This window comes from Chiloscyllium plagiosum, unplaced genomic scaffold (assembly GCF_037043375.1).
Source record: "Chiloscyllium plagiosum isolate Xiang-an unplaced genomic scaffold, Cpla_swu_hap1 HiC_scaffold_9, whole genome shotgun sequence".
Lineage (NCBI taxonomy): Eukaryota > Metazoa > Chordata > Chondrichthyes > Orectolobiformes > Hemiscylliidae > Chiloscyllium > Chiloscyllium plagiosum.
This window is the reverse complement of record NW_028270147.1, coordinates 58381270-58397997: the sequence shown is the minus strand read 5'-3', so window position 1 is coordinate 58397997 and position 16728 is coordinate 58381270. Positions and strand designations below refer to the sequence as shown.

Genomic DNA, 16728 nt, shown 5'->3' with positions numbered 1-16728 from the left:
AAGATTTAAGAATTATGACTTCCAATTCAAACTGACAGTTAACAGTTCTTGCAGCATCGCCATACCAATAATGGCCTAACCAAATCAGAACCCTTTTCCTAGTCTGTATAAAATGGTGTTTCTTTTTCCTCCCTTAAGTATGTTTCTTGCGTCTTGGTTCTGATGAAAGCAAGATGAAAAGCTTCAAATTCCTCTTAGCTATGTTTAAATTTTAATATACTAGGCAGGTTCATTTTTGGTGATATTAAGCCTTCCTTCATCACTCTAATATGCATCTTACACAATTTAAAATGTGGCATTAGCACATGGGGTTTTGGTCTAAAAAAACAAGAGAACTCATTTTAGTGAAAATGATTACTTCTAACTCCAAAGTTAGGAATGAAATAACAACAAAAACACAAAAGAATTGGCAAGAACTTAGCATACCTAAGATCCAGATGAATCAGGAACTCCAATGTGCAAAGTTCTAAAGAAACAGAACTAAGCTTGTTGAAACCAAGATTTACATCCGTGACGGTGGCCTTAAATTCTGAAATCCTGTATGGCAAGCCAACATTCAATAATATTATTGACATCTTAGTATCTTCTTCAAAAACACATGTTTGACTAGTATGTCACATGTAATTTTTATAGCACAAAATAGAATTAGAGTCTTCTTTCCTTTCTGACCCTACCAACATTGCTAAATTTTAAATCCATAGCCATCGCTGTAGAGTGTCGTTAGCATAACATTCTTTTGCAATGCTATTTTGAAGCTGCCAAAACTAAATAGTTTCCCTAATTCTGAGCTTTATTAAAATAGAAACCAACCACTTGTTGCAATATTTTATAAAAATCGGCATTTTTGAGAAAATTAAAATTAAAATTGAAGGTAGTGATTGCATGTCACACTGGAAAATATGTGAAGTTGTTTTCTTTGGCAAGAAACATGAAAAAGCAGAGTTTCACTTACATAGAGAACAACTGCAGAATTCCAAGGTGCAAAGAGATTTGAGTGTTCTAATGCATTAATGTACAAGTGCAGCACATAATCAAGAAGGCTAATCACATGGTATCCTTTGAGAGGTATTCGACACAAAAGAAAGGATGTTATAACTCAGCTAACCAAGGGATTGATGGTGACTCCATCTCAAATGCTACATGCAGTCTTGACCTCCTAAGGAAGGACACAAGTGCAATAGTGGCAATTCAGAAAAGGTTTACTGGAGTGAATTACTAGAATGAGTAGATGATCTCATCAGGATAGGTTATTTCCACTGGATTTTAGAAAAACAAAAGATGACTTGATTAAAGTTTATAACATCCTGAAGGGTCTCGAGAAGGTGAACAGGTAAAAGATGTTTCTTTTTGTGGATCAGTCCACAACTAGGGAACACTTAAATTGTGTGTGCGCCCGCAGGCGCACATGCACGTTAGAGATGGGGATATTTTGTTTCCTCCGAGGGTTGTGCAACTTCGGAACTTTGTCTCAGAGGAGATGGGGTTACTCAACATTTATAAGGCACAGGCAGATAAATTCTTGTTCAGTGAAGAAATCAAAAGAAATAGAAGGCAATTGGGAATGCCAAATTTGAAACACAAACAGATCAGCCATGATCTTATCAAGTGACAGAACAAGCCAAAGGGGCTGAATTCTACTTCTGCTCCTATTTCATATCTTTGTTATCCATGGATATTTTCAATATTTAAAGTGAAATTGAGTGTTGAGGAATCAACTTGAAAGTGTTGCCCAATCTGAAAGGAGGGAGAACAGTGAAATAAATATTACTTAACATGCCTTAAATGATAATGGCATTAATACATGAAGAACCTTACCCATCCTATTACTGAAATAATTTTTTAAGCAATTTGTTCTTGGAATTTTACTCATGTGCTACATCATTTGCTCATTTTCTCCAATCTAAGTGTGGCTTTTACTTTACTTTTTGAAGTGGCTAATATTCATGTGCAGCTGTTCAACTGCTAATGGGGACATCAACGTTGAGTTGGATCTGTTCTCACTCAATGTCTGCATACATAGGGTTTTCATTTCTTATGCAATGATCTGTACCCAAATACTAAACCTCCTTACCTAAAAAGTGATATGAATGTGAAACTTGCTACCACAGGTAACAGTTGAATTGATTGGTATAAATGCACTTACTGGAAAACTAGACAAGCATTTGAGGGAGAAGAAAGTAGATTCTTATAATGGTAGATTTAGATGAGAAAAAGGGGAAAGAAAATGCAACCAGAGCATCTGGCAGATTGTTTGGCTGAAAAGCCTGTTTCTGTGCCACATATACATTTTCCAATTTCAACTCTAATTCAGCAATCCTGTGGTAAGCCATGAAGCTTCTAGCACTACACATTCTAAGGTAAGTTAAGTACCGAGCAATAACTCCTTCAATGGGTTGACTGGATGGACTCATTCAGCAAAAGGGGACTGGAAATATGCTCATTAAACCAGATTTTCCTCTGTGGCCCATTGTTTTAAAGAACTCTAATATATGCATAATCATTCAGAAATCAATTTTTACTTACAGTATTTATTTTAAAAGAATGGGCTGCATGTGAAAGGGCAGGAAATCTACAGGCAAACATTTTAAAGTTCATGCTTTAAAATTACTCAGCTTTTATGACCGAAATGAATAACCTCATAGTCCCCACATTACACTCTATTTGCCACCTTGTTGCCCATTCCCTTATATTAATAAAAGCAAAGTACTGCGGATGCTGGAAATCTGAGGAAAACTGATAATGCTGGAGAAACTCAGTATGTCTGGCAACATCTTCAGAAAGAGAAGCACAGTTAATGTTTCGAGTCCAATATGACTCTTTTTCAGAAAAGTCCACTCCTTTACTGATCTACATCTCTTTGCAGTCTCTGTGTTCTCCTCACCCAGCTCCTCATGCCAATTTAGCTTTGTACCATTGCATCATCTTACAGATTACCCAGTCTTTTGGTTTAAATGATTAACACTGACAGTAGACAGCAGTGATCCCAGCATTGATCCTAGTCATACTTTATAGTCAATTTCAAAATGCCACATTTGCTTTGTATCTGTTAACCAATCTTCTATTCATGCTAGTGTAATATTACCTCCAACTCGTGTACTTAACTTGAGAAGTAAACTTGAGTGCAACTTAATTAAATGGTTTATGGAAAATTAAGGTATGCTACTACATCTACCAGTTTCACCTACCCTAATGTTTACATTTTCTAAAAGTTTAATTAATTAAATAAAATTTTAAAAGTATACAAAAAATCTAATAAATTTGGCAAACACAATTTTCCTTTCATAAACCATACCAACTTTGCCTGATCATGCTGTGATTTTCTAAATGTTCTCTGAAGACTTCTTTAATAATCCAGCAGTTTTCTGATGACTGATGTCAGGTTAACTGGGCTGTGTGTTTTCTCTCTCCTTTCTTTTTGAATAGTGATGCCAAATTTATTAATGAATCTAAGGAATTTTTGAAAATTCCTAGACTATCTAGTTTTGAGTATTTGTAGTATTTGCTCAGTGTTTCTACCATTCATTCATTCCTCAATGAATTCTCCTGACTCTACCTGGACCCACATTTACTTTAATTACTACTTACCATTAGAGTCTAAAATGAAATAGGATTTATTTGGAAAATGAAAAGAACTACAGATGCTGGAAATCAGAAACAAAAACAGAAAATGCTGGAAAAGCTCAGCAAGTCTGGCAGCATCTATGGACAGAAATCAGAATGAATGTTTTGGGTCCAGTGACTCTTCCTCAGAACTGGAACTGACTGTTAATTCTGTTTCTCCTTCCACAGATGACGTCAGACCTGCTGAATATTTCCAATCCAGTTTGCTCTTTCTTACTTTAGTTACTCCCTCCTTTTAATATACTTGAAAAGGTCTTACAATCTCTTTTTATATTCTTGGTTAATTTTCCCTTATCAACTTTTGAATCTCCCTTTGTTGGTTTCTAAAATACACCCAGCCTTCAAACTTACTACTACTCTTTCAACATTAAAAGCCCATTCATTATCTAATGCTATTATTAACATCCTTAGAAATCCATGGATGTATTTTTTTTTGCTGAGTTTTTCTTTTCTTAAATGATAAATATTTTTGCCAAATATTTTGATTTTTTTAAGAAATGTTTTTCTCACTGCTTGATACTTCAGCTTTGAGTCTATTTAACTAAATCTTTTTATAATAAAGGTTAACACAATCTCACTGCAAAATACTAGACATAAAATAGCTTTATCCCTAGTTGGTTCCAAGTTGAAGAATATTTTGAATGAGCTGAATGAGCAGAGGTTCATGGAGGGTAAAACATGCAAGGCTGTCTAGGTGAGTACTAGGATATTTATAAAGAAAGAATCATTTCAGGTCAACGACCTTTCATCAAAACCTCCATCCTGGTGCAGGTTTTTCTCCTGACTTGGAACTGTACCAATTCCTTACTTGTAATAAGGACCAGACCAAACCCACTCAAAAATATTTTGGAAAATATATATATAAAAATGTATAATAAGGCAGCCTGGACTTTACATGTTAAAGTAAGAAAAAGTTAAGTCAAAGGTGTTGCGTTCCAGATGCAATATGATTGCTCAACTACTCAACTTTAAGCAAAACATATTTCATTTTTACACTTCAGTTAAAATACCAACAAAAACAAAGAAAAAATTGGCTTAACTATTGAAATGCTTAACAAAACTATATATACTACAAATTAGCAGTTCCAATATAGTAAAATCCCATAAACATACCCTTGGGAAAAGGAAATTCACTAAAATAGATTGTCTTACATGCAATTCTAGCAGCTGGAAGAAAATCCCAACTTTTAGCTGTAACAGAGAGAGGAATAAGATGTTCTATAGCCAGCTTCAAGACCCCAGCAACTGCTGACAGCTAAAACTAAATATCCTGGTTTTGTGGGAGCTTGACCCCCCCGTTTAGGCTACTTCTATTGCTCCAACTTAAAAAAGACACAAGGCCTCAGAAGCTGTTTACTGGCTTTGAGCAGACTACCCATCACCTTTATCTCAATCTTTCACTAAAAACAAATTAGAAAGCAAATACATCTCTTAAAGCCACAGTATAGTCATACTTAACAGTCAAAATTTTGCAACTTCTTCCATAATAGCATGTGTACATTTACAGCAGCAATTTAATAAGACACCTCACAAGAATAAATTACAACTTTAATCGAATACTGGATAGTAACATGAAAGAATATTTTCTAAAAACTGAAATATTTGTTGCTTATGTAAAAACATCTGCTTTGTAAGTTATTGTCAGCACTCAAACTAAACATTTGAGACTGAAGAAAGAAAATTCAGAGATTCAAATTCACTGAAATTTTGCCAGAAGTCACATGACACTAGGTTATAGTGCAACAGGTTTATTTGAAATCACACAAGCTTTCAGATTTCAAATAAACCTGTTGGACTATAACCTAGTGCATTGTGACTTCTGACTTTGTCCATCCCAGGCCAACACTGGCACCTCCACATCACCAAAATGTAGCATATTGTTACAAAATACATTTTCCCAGTTGTTCACCTTTAGCTAAACTTGAGCACCAGTAATGCTAGCTGCAGAAAGGATATTAATTTAGTTAAATCCATTAAATATAATTAGCTTATTTTAAATGCTCTTCTGTAGATGAAAAGTATTTTTAAAATCTAAATTAATGTAATATCCAAAACAAAAGTTGAGACTAAGTGCATCAAAAAGCCTTTTTAAACTCTGCTAACCTACCACTTTTAATACTCTACACTCACACGAAGAAAAAAAATCACATTGCTCAAGGCTTTTGAGACATACCGAGAAGGCACTCCAGTAAGTAAATTTTTACTCAAGTTCATAGTAGTGATGGGAACTCCATCAGCGGCATCAAACACTGCATCAGGAACAATGGTTGCTTTCCTGTCACTAAAAGTAAAACAAAATGTTTAGTTTACTTTGAAATTTAAGTTGAGAGGAAAAATTCTAAATCTACTTATTAAAATATATACTTTAAAGTAATTATATACAATGCTAACTTCATGTGCATGATTCTTTAACTTATGAAGTAAAGTTTTCTATTGAAGCAGCCAAACTATCAAAGCATAATTTATGTTCCCAAACACCAAAGATGATTTATTAAGAATGACTGAAGGGTGTAAAGTGGTGGCACAACTTAGGTGCAGTACAACTCAGCATTTGAACCACTTTTATTTCAAATAAAATCTCATGTATTCGCAATTTGTTTTTGCGGTATATTGGTACAGCTGTTTGCCTATTGTTTGAATTTGTTGAAAGCTTGGGAGTTTGTTGCTCAATGTTTTCTGAATGTCTTATTGTTTTGAAAGCTGACTGTGTTCACTGAAAGTTCTTGTTAGTACACATCTCAGGATTTGGAAAATATTGATAAGTTATATTTTCTCCATCACCACAGGATATTAGTGAGTTCACATTTATCTTCTATGCATTAATATCCAACCTCAGCCATGTGATTGCCAGAGGACACATAGATGGAGAGTAACAATGGCTTTGCTAATATATAGTCCATGATTACTTCAAAAATAGCACTGTGGAGGTGACAGCATAATGGTATTGTTGTTGGAGTAGTAATCCACAGTAGATGGTGAAATTTGAAATCAAAAAATAAAATCTGGAATTAAAAGTCTAATTTTTTTTAAAAACATGATTGTTCTAAAATCCGATCTAATTCATTAACGTCATTAATAGAACATAGAACATTACAGTGCAGTACAGGCCCTTCAACCCTCAATGTTGCGCCAACCTGTGGAACCAATCTGAAGCCCAACTATCCTACACTATTCCATTTTCATTCATATGTTCATCCAATGATCATTTAAATGGCCTTAAAGTTGGCGAGTCTACTACTTTTGCAGGCAGGGCATTCTATGCCCTACATCTCCATTAATAAAGAAACTACCTCTGACATCTGTCCTATACCTATCACCCCTCAATTTAAAGCTATGTCCCCTTGTGCTCGCCATCGCCATCACAGGAAAAAGGCTGTCACTGTCCAACCTATCTAACCGTCTGATTATCTTTTGTCTCGTTTAAGTCACCGCTCAACCTTCTCTCTAATGAAAACAGCCTCAAGTCCCACAGCCTTTCCTCACAAAACCTTCCCTCCAAAGAGGTATCATACTAGTAAATCTCCTCTGAACCTTTTCTAAAGCTTCCACATCCTTCCTATAATGCGGTGACCAGAACTGTATAGAATACTCCAAGTGCAGCCGCACCAGAGTTTTGTACAGCTGCAGCATGACCTCATGGCTCCGAAACTCAATTCCTCCACCAATAAAAGCTAATACACCGTATGCCTACTTCACAACCCTAAATCAATTTGGGTGGCAACTTTCAGGGATCTAGATATATGGACACCAAGACCTCACTGCTCATCTACACGATCACGAATCTTACCATTAGCTGAATACTCTTTATTCCTGTTGCTCCTTCCAAAGTGAATCATCTCATACTTTTCTGCATTAAACTTCATTTGCCACCTCTCAGGGCAGCTCTGCAGCTTATCTACATCTGTCTGTAACTTATGTTAGGATGAGACATGAAGGCTCAGTTAGGGCGCTTGAGAGTTACACGTTAGCCAGGAAAGACCTAAAGAGAAAGCTAAGAAGAGCCAGGAGTGGACATGAGAAGTCGTTGGCAGATAGGACCAAGGAAAACCCTAAAGCTTTCTATAGGTATATCACGAATAAAAGAGTGACAAAAGTAAGATTAGGGCCAATCAAGGACAGTAGTGGGAAGTTGTGTGTGGAGTCTGAGGAGATAGGAGCAGCACTAAATGAATATTTTTCATCAGTATTCACACTGGAAAAGACAATATTGATTAGGAGTATACTGATATATCGGTTACTAGACTGGGTGGGATTGAGGTTCACAAGGAGGGGGTGTTCGCAATTCTGGAAAGTGTGAAAATAGATAAGTCTGCTGGGCCGGATGGGATTTATTCTAGGATCCTCTGGGAAGCAAGGGAGGCGATCGCAGAGCCTTTTGGCCATGATCTTTATGTTGTCATTGTCTACGGGAATACAGCCAGAAAGCTGGAAGACAGCAAATGTTGTCCCCATGTTCAAGAAAGGGAGTAGGGGCAATCTTGGTAATTATAGACCAGTGAGTCTTAGTTTGGTTGTGGGTAAAGTGTTGAAAAAGGTTATAAGACTTATGATTTATGATCATCTAGAGAGGAATAAGTTGATTAGGGATAGTCAACATGGTTTTATAAAGGGTAGGTCTTGCCTCACAAACTTTAGAGTTCCTTTGTGACCAAACAGGTGGATGAGGGTAAAGTGATTGATGTGGTGTGTATGGATGTCAGTAAGGTGTTTGATAAGGTTCCCCATGGTAGGCTATTGCACAAAATACAGAGGCATGGGGTTGAGGGTGATTTAAGAGGTTTGGATCAGAAATTGGCTAGCTGAAAGAAGACATGGTGGGGGGGTGGTCGATGAAAAATATTCAGCCTGGAGTTCAGTTACTAGTGGTGTACCGCAAGGATCTGTTTTTGGGCCACTGCTTTTTGTCATTTTATAAATGACCTGGATAAGGACATAGAAGGATGGGTTAGTAAATTTGAGAATGAAACTAAAGTCGGTAGAGTTGTGGATAGTGGTGAAGAATGTTGCAGGTTACAGACAGACGTAGATAAGCTGCAGAGCTGCCCGGAGAGGTGGCAAATGAAGTTTAATGCAGAAAAGTGCGAGATGATTCACTTTGGAAGGAGCAACAGGAATAAAGAGTATTCGGCTAATGGTAGCAACTTAGGGTTGGCTATTACCAGCAAAAGAATATCTTCTACCATAATTTGTAACTTCATGGCCAGGAATATGCCCAACTCTATTATGACCATTCAAGCCAGGAGATCACCCTTCTTTAGTAAAGAATGCAGGAGGACAAACCCAGGAGAAGCATCAGGCATACCTAAAAACGAGGAGTCAACCTACAACACAAAACTGCTTGCACACCAAACGGCATAAGCAGTAAGTGACAGACAGTGTTAACTGGTCTACAATCCTGTCACATCCAGTTGAGAGAAGTGGTGGTAAACAACTCACTGAAGAAGGTGGTTCCAAACTACCTTCATCCTCAAATCATTGCAGATCCAGCACATCATTGCAAAAAACAAGACTAAAGCATGTACTCCAAACTTCAGCCAGAAGTGCCAAGCAGCTGATGTACCTTTGCCTCCTCCAATCGTCCCCAACATTGTAAACAACAGCTTTCAGCCAATACCATGATTGGTAAATGGCTGAAGGCACTTAATCATACAAAGTTTATGGGCTTCAACATTTCAGCAATAACACTAAAGGCAACAAAGAACTGAAGACTGAAGGAAATAGAAATTAAGGTAAGAAAGAAAATGTATGTGTTAATGACAAGTGTCAGGTAGAAAATAGAGAACCAAGAGGAATATCAAAGTTTCAGAGGGGAGGTGAAAAAGCATACAAGAGTTGCAAAAAGGACTTACGGGAAAATACAGGCAGTTAACATAAAAAGGTATCCCAAACTTTTTGGCCATGTAAATAGCAAAAGGATGTTAAAGAGAGTGGGATCTATACAGAAAAAAAGGAAGGATGTACATCTGAGGGCAAGGGGCATGAATGAGGTGTTAAACGAATATTTTGCATCTGTCTTTACCAAAACAGAGAGAGGCGCCACCCAGGCCATGGTGACAGAAAGGAACTCAAGACACTAGAAGGCCTCAAAATCGATAGAGAATATGATGGATAGAAAAGTTGGATAGGATATTGATACTTGACAAGTCAACTTATTGGTAAGTTGACAAGGCACTGGGACTGGATGAGATGCATCCAAGGATTTTGAAGGAAGAAAGTAGATTTGCAGGGACACTGGACACAACCTTTAAGTCTTCCCTAGATTCTGGGGAGGTGCCATAAGACTTTAAAATTGCAAACATTGTGGCCTGGTTCAAGAAAGGTTAATGATAAACCCAGTAATTACAGATTGGCCAGTTTAACTCCAGTGAGTGGGGAAGCTTCCACAGACAATTATTCAGAATAGAATTAGTAGTTAATGGCAAAAGGTGGGTTGATTACAACCAAACAAATAAAGTCAGCATGGATTTCTGAAAGGGAAATCTTGTTTAACCAACTTGCTGGCTTAGTTTGAAAAGGGAAAAGAAAGGCTCAATGACAGAATCATTATTAACAAGGTGAACATGGACCTGTAGAAGCCATTTGATAGTGTCACACATGCTACAAAGTCATAGAAATAAAAGTGTACCAGTAGTAATATGGGTACAAAATTGGTTGAATGACAGGAAACAGAGTAATGGTCAATGGATATTTTTCAGGCTGGAGCAAGGTTTGAAGTGGAATTTCCTAGGGATCAATATTGGGATCCCTGGTTTTCCTGAAATATATTAATGATCTCGGACTTAGTGTGCAGGGGACAAAGGTTGCAGATGTCACAAACTTGAACTATAAACTGTGAGGAGGACAAAGGAGAATTCCAGAAGGACACAGACAAGTTGGAGTTGGCAGATAGGTGGCAGAAGTGAGAGTTGACACATTTTGGTTGGAAAAACATTGAAAGACAATACAAAATAGGGGCAGAATTCTACAGGAGTTGTGGGAGCAGAGGACCTTGGGCATATGTTTGCACAGATCATTGGCAGGAGAGGTACAGAAAGCATTAAGCAAAGCAAATAGTACTCTTGTTTTTATTAATAGGTACATAGAGTACAAGAGCAAAGAATAATGTTCAGCTTGTATAGGACTTTTGTTAGATCTTAGCTGGAATAGTGTGTGCTACGAAGAAATATGATTGATTAATGGGCTGGATAAAGTAGATAGGGAGAAACTATTCTCGCTCATAAAAAGGTACAAGAACAAAGAGGGTGTAAATTTAAAGTGATATGTAAAAGAAGCAAAGCTGAAGTGAGGAAAAACATTTTCACTGAGTAGTTAGGGCAGTAATGCATTGGCTGGAAATGTGGCGGAGGCAGGTTTAGCTGATGTGCTCAAGAGGGCATTGGATGATTACTTGGATAAAAATAATATGTAATGATTCAAGGAAAAAGCTGGAGTTTTGTACTAGGCATGATGGTCATTTAATGAGCCAGTACATTGCACAACGGAAACAGAATAAACAGGCACTTCTGCCAGTCATTGTGAAGAATTACTGTGGAAATTCCAGAAACAATTTTTAAATATTTGGATTCACTTCAAGAATTCCTTTGATCCAGTACATAGAACATAGAAAAGTTCAGCACAAAACTGGCCTTTTGGCCCATGAAGTTTTGCCGAGGATTATTCCTAATCTAAAATAAAATAACCTAACCTATGCACCCCTCAATTCACTGCTACCCATGTGCATGTCCAGCGGCCGCTAAAATGTCCCTAATCACGTTGCTTCCACCACCACCACTGGCGATGCATTCCATGCATTCACAACTCTCTGCGTAAAGAGTCTACCTCTGACGTCTCCTCTGTACGTTCCTCCTAATATCTTAAAACTATGACCCCTCATGCCAGTCAATCCTGCCTTGGGGAAAAAGTCTCTGGCTATTGACTCTATCCATGCCTCTCATTACCTTGTATACCACGATCAGGTCACCTCTCTTCCTCCTTCTCTCCAGAGAGAAAAGTCAGTGCTTAGTCAACCTCTCTTCGTAAGACAAGCCCTCCGGTCCAGGCAGCATCCTGGTAAACCTTCTTTGCATCCTCTCCAAAATCTCCGTATCTTTCCTATAATAGGGCAACCAGAACTGGACACAACATTCCAAGTGCGGTCTCACCAGGGTCTTGTAGAGCTGCAGTAAAACCTCGCGACTCTTAAACTCGATCCCCCTGTTAATGAAAGCCAAAACACCATATGCTTTCTTAACAACCCTATCCACTTGGGTGGCGACTTTGAGGGATCTATGAACTTGAACATCAAGGTCTCTCTATTCCTCCACACTGCCAAGAATCCTGTTTTTAATCCTACATTCAGCATTCAAGTTCGAACTTCCAAAATGCATCACTTCGCATTTGTCCAGGTTGAACTCCATCTGCCATTTCTCAGTCCAGCTCAGCATCCTGTCTATGTCGGGCTGCAGCTTGCAACAGCCCTCGATACTATCAACGGCACCTTCAACGTTTGTGTCATTGGTAAGTTTACTCACCCACCCCTCAACCAAGTCATTTATAAACACTACAAATAATAGAGGCCCAAGAACAGAGTCCTGAGGGACACCACTCACCACTGACTTCCGCGCAGAATACTTTCCATCTACAATCACTCTCTGCCTTCTGTCAGCCAACCAATTCTGAATCCAGACAGCCAAATCTCCCTGTATGCCATACCTCCTGACTTTAGAATGAACCTACTATGGGGAACCTTATCAAATGCCTTGCTGAAGTCTATATACACCATATCAAATGCTCGACCTTCATTGACCTGTCTTGTCGACTCCTCAAAGAACTCTAAGATTTGTGAGGCATGTCCTGCCTCTCACAAAGCCATGCTGACTGCCTTTAATCACTCTATGCTTTTCCAAATAGTTATAAATCCTATCCCTCAGAATTATTTCCAAAACCTTGCAGACCACAGACATAAGACTGACTTATCTGTAAATGCCAGGAATTTCCCTATTCCCCCTCTTGAAAAGAGGGGCAACATTCACCTCCCTCCAATCCACCGGTACGACTCCCGTGGAGAGTGAGAACGCTAAGATCTTTGCCAGCGGCTTAGCAACCTCCTTTCTCACTTCCCAGAGCAACCTAGAATAAATCTGGTATGGCCCTGGGGACTTATCAATCTTAATGTTTGTCGAAATTTCCAGCACATCAACTTCATCAATCTTGATCTGTTCTAGCTCGTTTCCCAGCTTCTCAAAGTTCTCATTTACAACAAGGTCCCTTTCCTTACTGAAAACCGAAGGGGGTGGTATGGTGGCTTAGTAGTTAGCACTGCTGCCTCACAGCGCCAGGGACCCAGATTCAACCCCAGCTTTGGTCGATTGTCTGTGTGGAGTTTGCACATTCTCTCAGTGGCTGCAAGGGTGCTTCGGTTTCCTCCCACAGTCCAAAGATGTGCAGGTCAGGTGAATTGGCCATTCTAAATTGCCCATTGTGTTAGGTGCATTAGTCAGAGGGAAATGGGTCTGGATGGGTTGCTCTTCGGTGGGTCGGTGCAGACTTGTTGGGCCGAAGGGTCTGTTTCAGGAATCTAATCAATCTACTCTCAAAAAAACTCATTTAGGGTTTCCCCTATCCGCTCAGACCCCATGCACAAGTTCCCTACGCTATCCCTGACCGGCCCTACCTTCTCCCTGATCATTCTCTTATTCCTCATGTATGAGTAAAATGTCTTTGGGTTCTCCCCAATCCTGCCAAGCGTCTTTCGTGCCCTCTCCTGGCTCTTCTCAGTCCATTTCTGAGCTCTTTTCTAGTAAGCCTGTAATCCTCTAAAGTTGTGCTAGATCCTTGCTTCCTCCACCTTACGTAAGCTGCCTTCTTCCTTTTGAAAGAAGCTCCTCTGTTCTCGTCATCCAAGACTCCTTAATCTTACACCTTCTTACTCGTCTCAGAGGAACAAATTTGTGCATCACTCACAACAACTGCTCCTTAAACAGTCTCCACATGTCTGTTGTGTCCTTCCTGTGGAAGAATTGTTCCCAATCTGTACTTCCCAACTCCTGTCTGATAGCATCATAATTTCCTTTTCCCCAATTAAATATCTTCCCTTGGTAAGTGCTCCTTTCCCTCTCCAAGGCTATGGTAAATGTGAGGCAGTTGTGATCACTGTCACCGTCACCAAAATGTTCTCCCACCGCGAGATCTGACACCTGTCCAGGCTCATTGCTCAGCACCAAATCCAAAATGGTCTCTCCCCTCGTCGGCCTGTCTACATACTGAATAAGGAAACCCTCCTGAACACACTTGACAAAAACGGCTCCATCCAAACCATCTGCACGAAGGAGGTTCCAGTCAATGATTATTATCTTTGATATTTTACTAAATTTTTGTGATCAAAATTAGAATCATTCATTGTCAATACAGGCTACATACACTATAGTCTGATCAGTTACAGGGTGTGTATTCTGAGAAACAATCGCAGTAAGGGATTTTCGCAAATGGCAAAAAATGGCCAACTTATTAGTAATGTGCACATTTGCTACAAGATAACTGATGAGTGAACATTGGAATTGCTGTTGTTAAAAAGGTGTACAGTAAATACTGCATTGATAAATGAATTTATAAAAGATAGGCATGCAAACAGTGGGACTTTACTGTATACATCAGATCTAATAGACACCTGCAATGTAAACTGCTATTTACTTTTATTGATGAATTTCATCTGTAGGAGTGTATTTCTGTTACATCATTTCTCACACCAGACATCCTTATGACCTGAGTTACTACAGGATGCATGTTTCGGTAACAAAAAGATAATATGTCATTCCACTGAGCTACTTCAATGCCCTTTGAATTAATTGTTAGTGAAAGAAAACAATGTAATTCTAAATTTCAAAAGCTTATTGTAACTGCAGTTGTTCAAATTTAATGAGTGGAAATCTCAATAAAATTTGAAGATATAAATACTACAGTCACCATTTCAGTCCAGGAACCTCTTTTTGGAAACAACAGTTGTTTGGAAAATGTTTGAGCAGACTCAAGCATCTCATGGATTGCCACAACAAATCAAATTGATGTGTACTCAGTAAAGAAAATGACATTTACCTCATTTGTGCTTTAGAGCACAGTATTTTTGGGAGTACAGTTTTAGAGCAAACACAGCTTAAGTACAGTACCAAAATATTAAAAGCCTGTACAAAAATTGTATTCGCAGAACAGAAACACAGAAGGTACATTACTTGGATAAGCAAAGCCAATTTTATTACTGCTTTATGCTTTTTGGTAAACCTTAATATCAATGTGTATTCCAGTTCACAAACTTGTGAAGAAAGTGAGGACTGCAGATGCTGGAGATCAGAGCTGAAAATGCGTTGCTGGAAAAGCGCAGCAGGTCAGGCAGCATCCAAGGAGCAGGAGAATCGACGTTTCGGGCATGACTTGTGCTCACACCTCCCCCCTTAATTCCTTCCAAGGCCCCAAGGGATCCTTCCATATCCGCCACAAATTCACCTGCACCTCCACACACATCATTTATTGCATCCACTGCACCCGATGTGGCCTCCTCTATATTGGGGAGACAGGCCGCTTACTTGCGGAATGTTTCAGAGAACACCTCTGGGACACCCGGACCAACCAACCCAACCACCCCATGGCTCAACACTTCAACTCCCCCTCCCACTCCACCAAGGACATGCAGGTCCTTGGACTCCTCCATCGCCAGACCATAGCAACACGACGGTTGGAGGAACCCTCCAACCACAAAGGATGAACTCAGATTTCTCCAGTTTTCTCATTTCCCCTCTTCCACCTTGTCTCAGTCAAATCCCTCAAACTCAACACCGCCTTCCTAACCTGCCATCTTTTTCCTGACCTCTCCACCCCCACCCCCACTCAGGCCTATCACCCTCACTTTGACCTCCTTCCACCTATTGCATTTCCAACGCCCTTCCCCCAAGTCCCTCCTCCCTACCTTTTACCTTAGCCTGCTGGACACACTTTCCTCATTCCTGAAGAAGGGCTCATGCCCGAAACCTCGATTCCCCTGCTCCTTGGATGCTGCCTGACCTGCTGCGCTTTTCCAGCAACACATTTTCAGTTCACAAACTTGCGCTTAGATATTCTGACATCATCCAATAAGCCAACAAGTTCTGAAGTTTTCATGGACTGAAACAATTACACAATGTACTATACTTAATTCAAAACTTTCTCATGTAAATATTATAATAACATGAAACTATTGTTTGAAATAATACAACAATGCTTGTAAGTTGATCAATTAAATAAATGTGCTTTTTGTCCTGAGAGACCAGCTGTCAACTGGTCTAACAAAAGATGCACAGTGTTCATGGAATAAATTGATGAACAAGATTAAAAATATTTTTAAAAAATCAATATTTCCAAATGTTGCTCAATTCAAAATTGCTCACTGAAGTACCTGTATTCTAACAGTTTCTGTGTTCCTAAGGCATACATATTGATCATAGATTCACTGGGGAGAGTCATAGCTGTTGCTGAAGCACTGTTATCTTGGCCAGTTGTATCTTCTAGACAAAAACACACATTAGGTCATTTTTTTGTGTGTCACAAATACATCTGAATGAAAAATAAGTTTGCCTCTTTTCACATGTTTTTATGCTCTATCTGCTGCTCATCACTCTCAGAATAAATTGTCAACTCAGTCAAAACTGGACTTCTTCATAAATACAGTATATAGAACACGGAAGTAAAATATTAATAGCCTCATGCATAATTTTATCTGTAAGGTTTTGGTATTCTTGTATGCTACACCTCTTCAACGTCAATATTTGTTTGTTGAGATGCACAGACTAACAATCTCTCAGCATTAAGAATATATTGCAATTTATACTAATTGGATTAGAAGTGAATGATATCACCCCTTGGCCCACTCAAGTTTATTGGTTATAGTTTTCCCCACTGACTTAATTTATATCCTTTTGTTGCTGTCTGCTTCCATCTATACAATTTACTGTATCTCCTAAATTAGTGTCATCTGCAAACTTGGTTACAAAACTCCTACTCTTTCATTCAGATTATTACTATATAATGGTGAAAAGTTTAATACCAAACACTGATCCCTGGACAACACTACTTCTCACATCACATGAATTAGTTTTCCACATT

At 38.8% G+C, this 16728-nt stretch overlaps 1 protein-coding gene across 2 annotated transcripts in view; it reads right to left on the bottom strand.

Annotated features, from left to right (window-relative positions):
- lrrc40 (leucine rich repeat containing 40) overlaps positions 1-16728 on the bottom strand; it is a 66480-nt gene that overhangs the window by 12459 nt on the left and 37293 nt on the right. The window contains exons 10-12 of one of the 2 annotated variants that reach the window (XM_087990662.1): positions 16022-16127; positions 5795-5902; positions 427-537 (exon numbers count right to left, since the gene is read on the bottom strand). In XM_087990662.1, coding sequence (XP_087846788.1) covers positions 427-537; positions 5795-5902; positions 16022-16127 — 325 coding nt within the window. Of the gene's footprint in view, positions 1-426; positions 538-5794; positions 5903-16021; positions 16131-16728 lie in introns of both variants that reach the window. The other variant, XM_087990661.1, reaches the window with a different exon arrangement.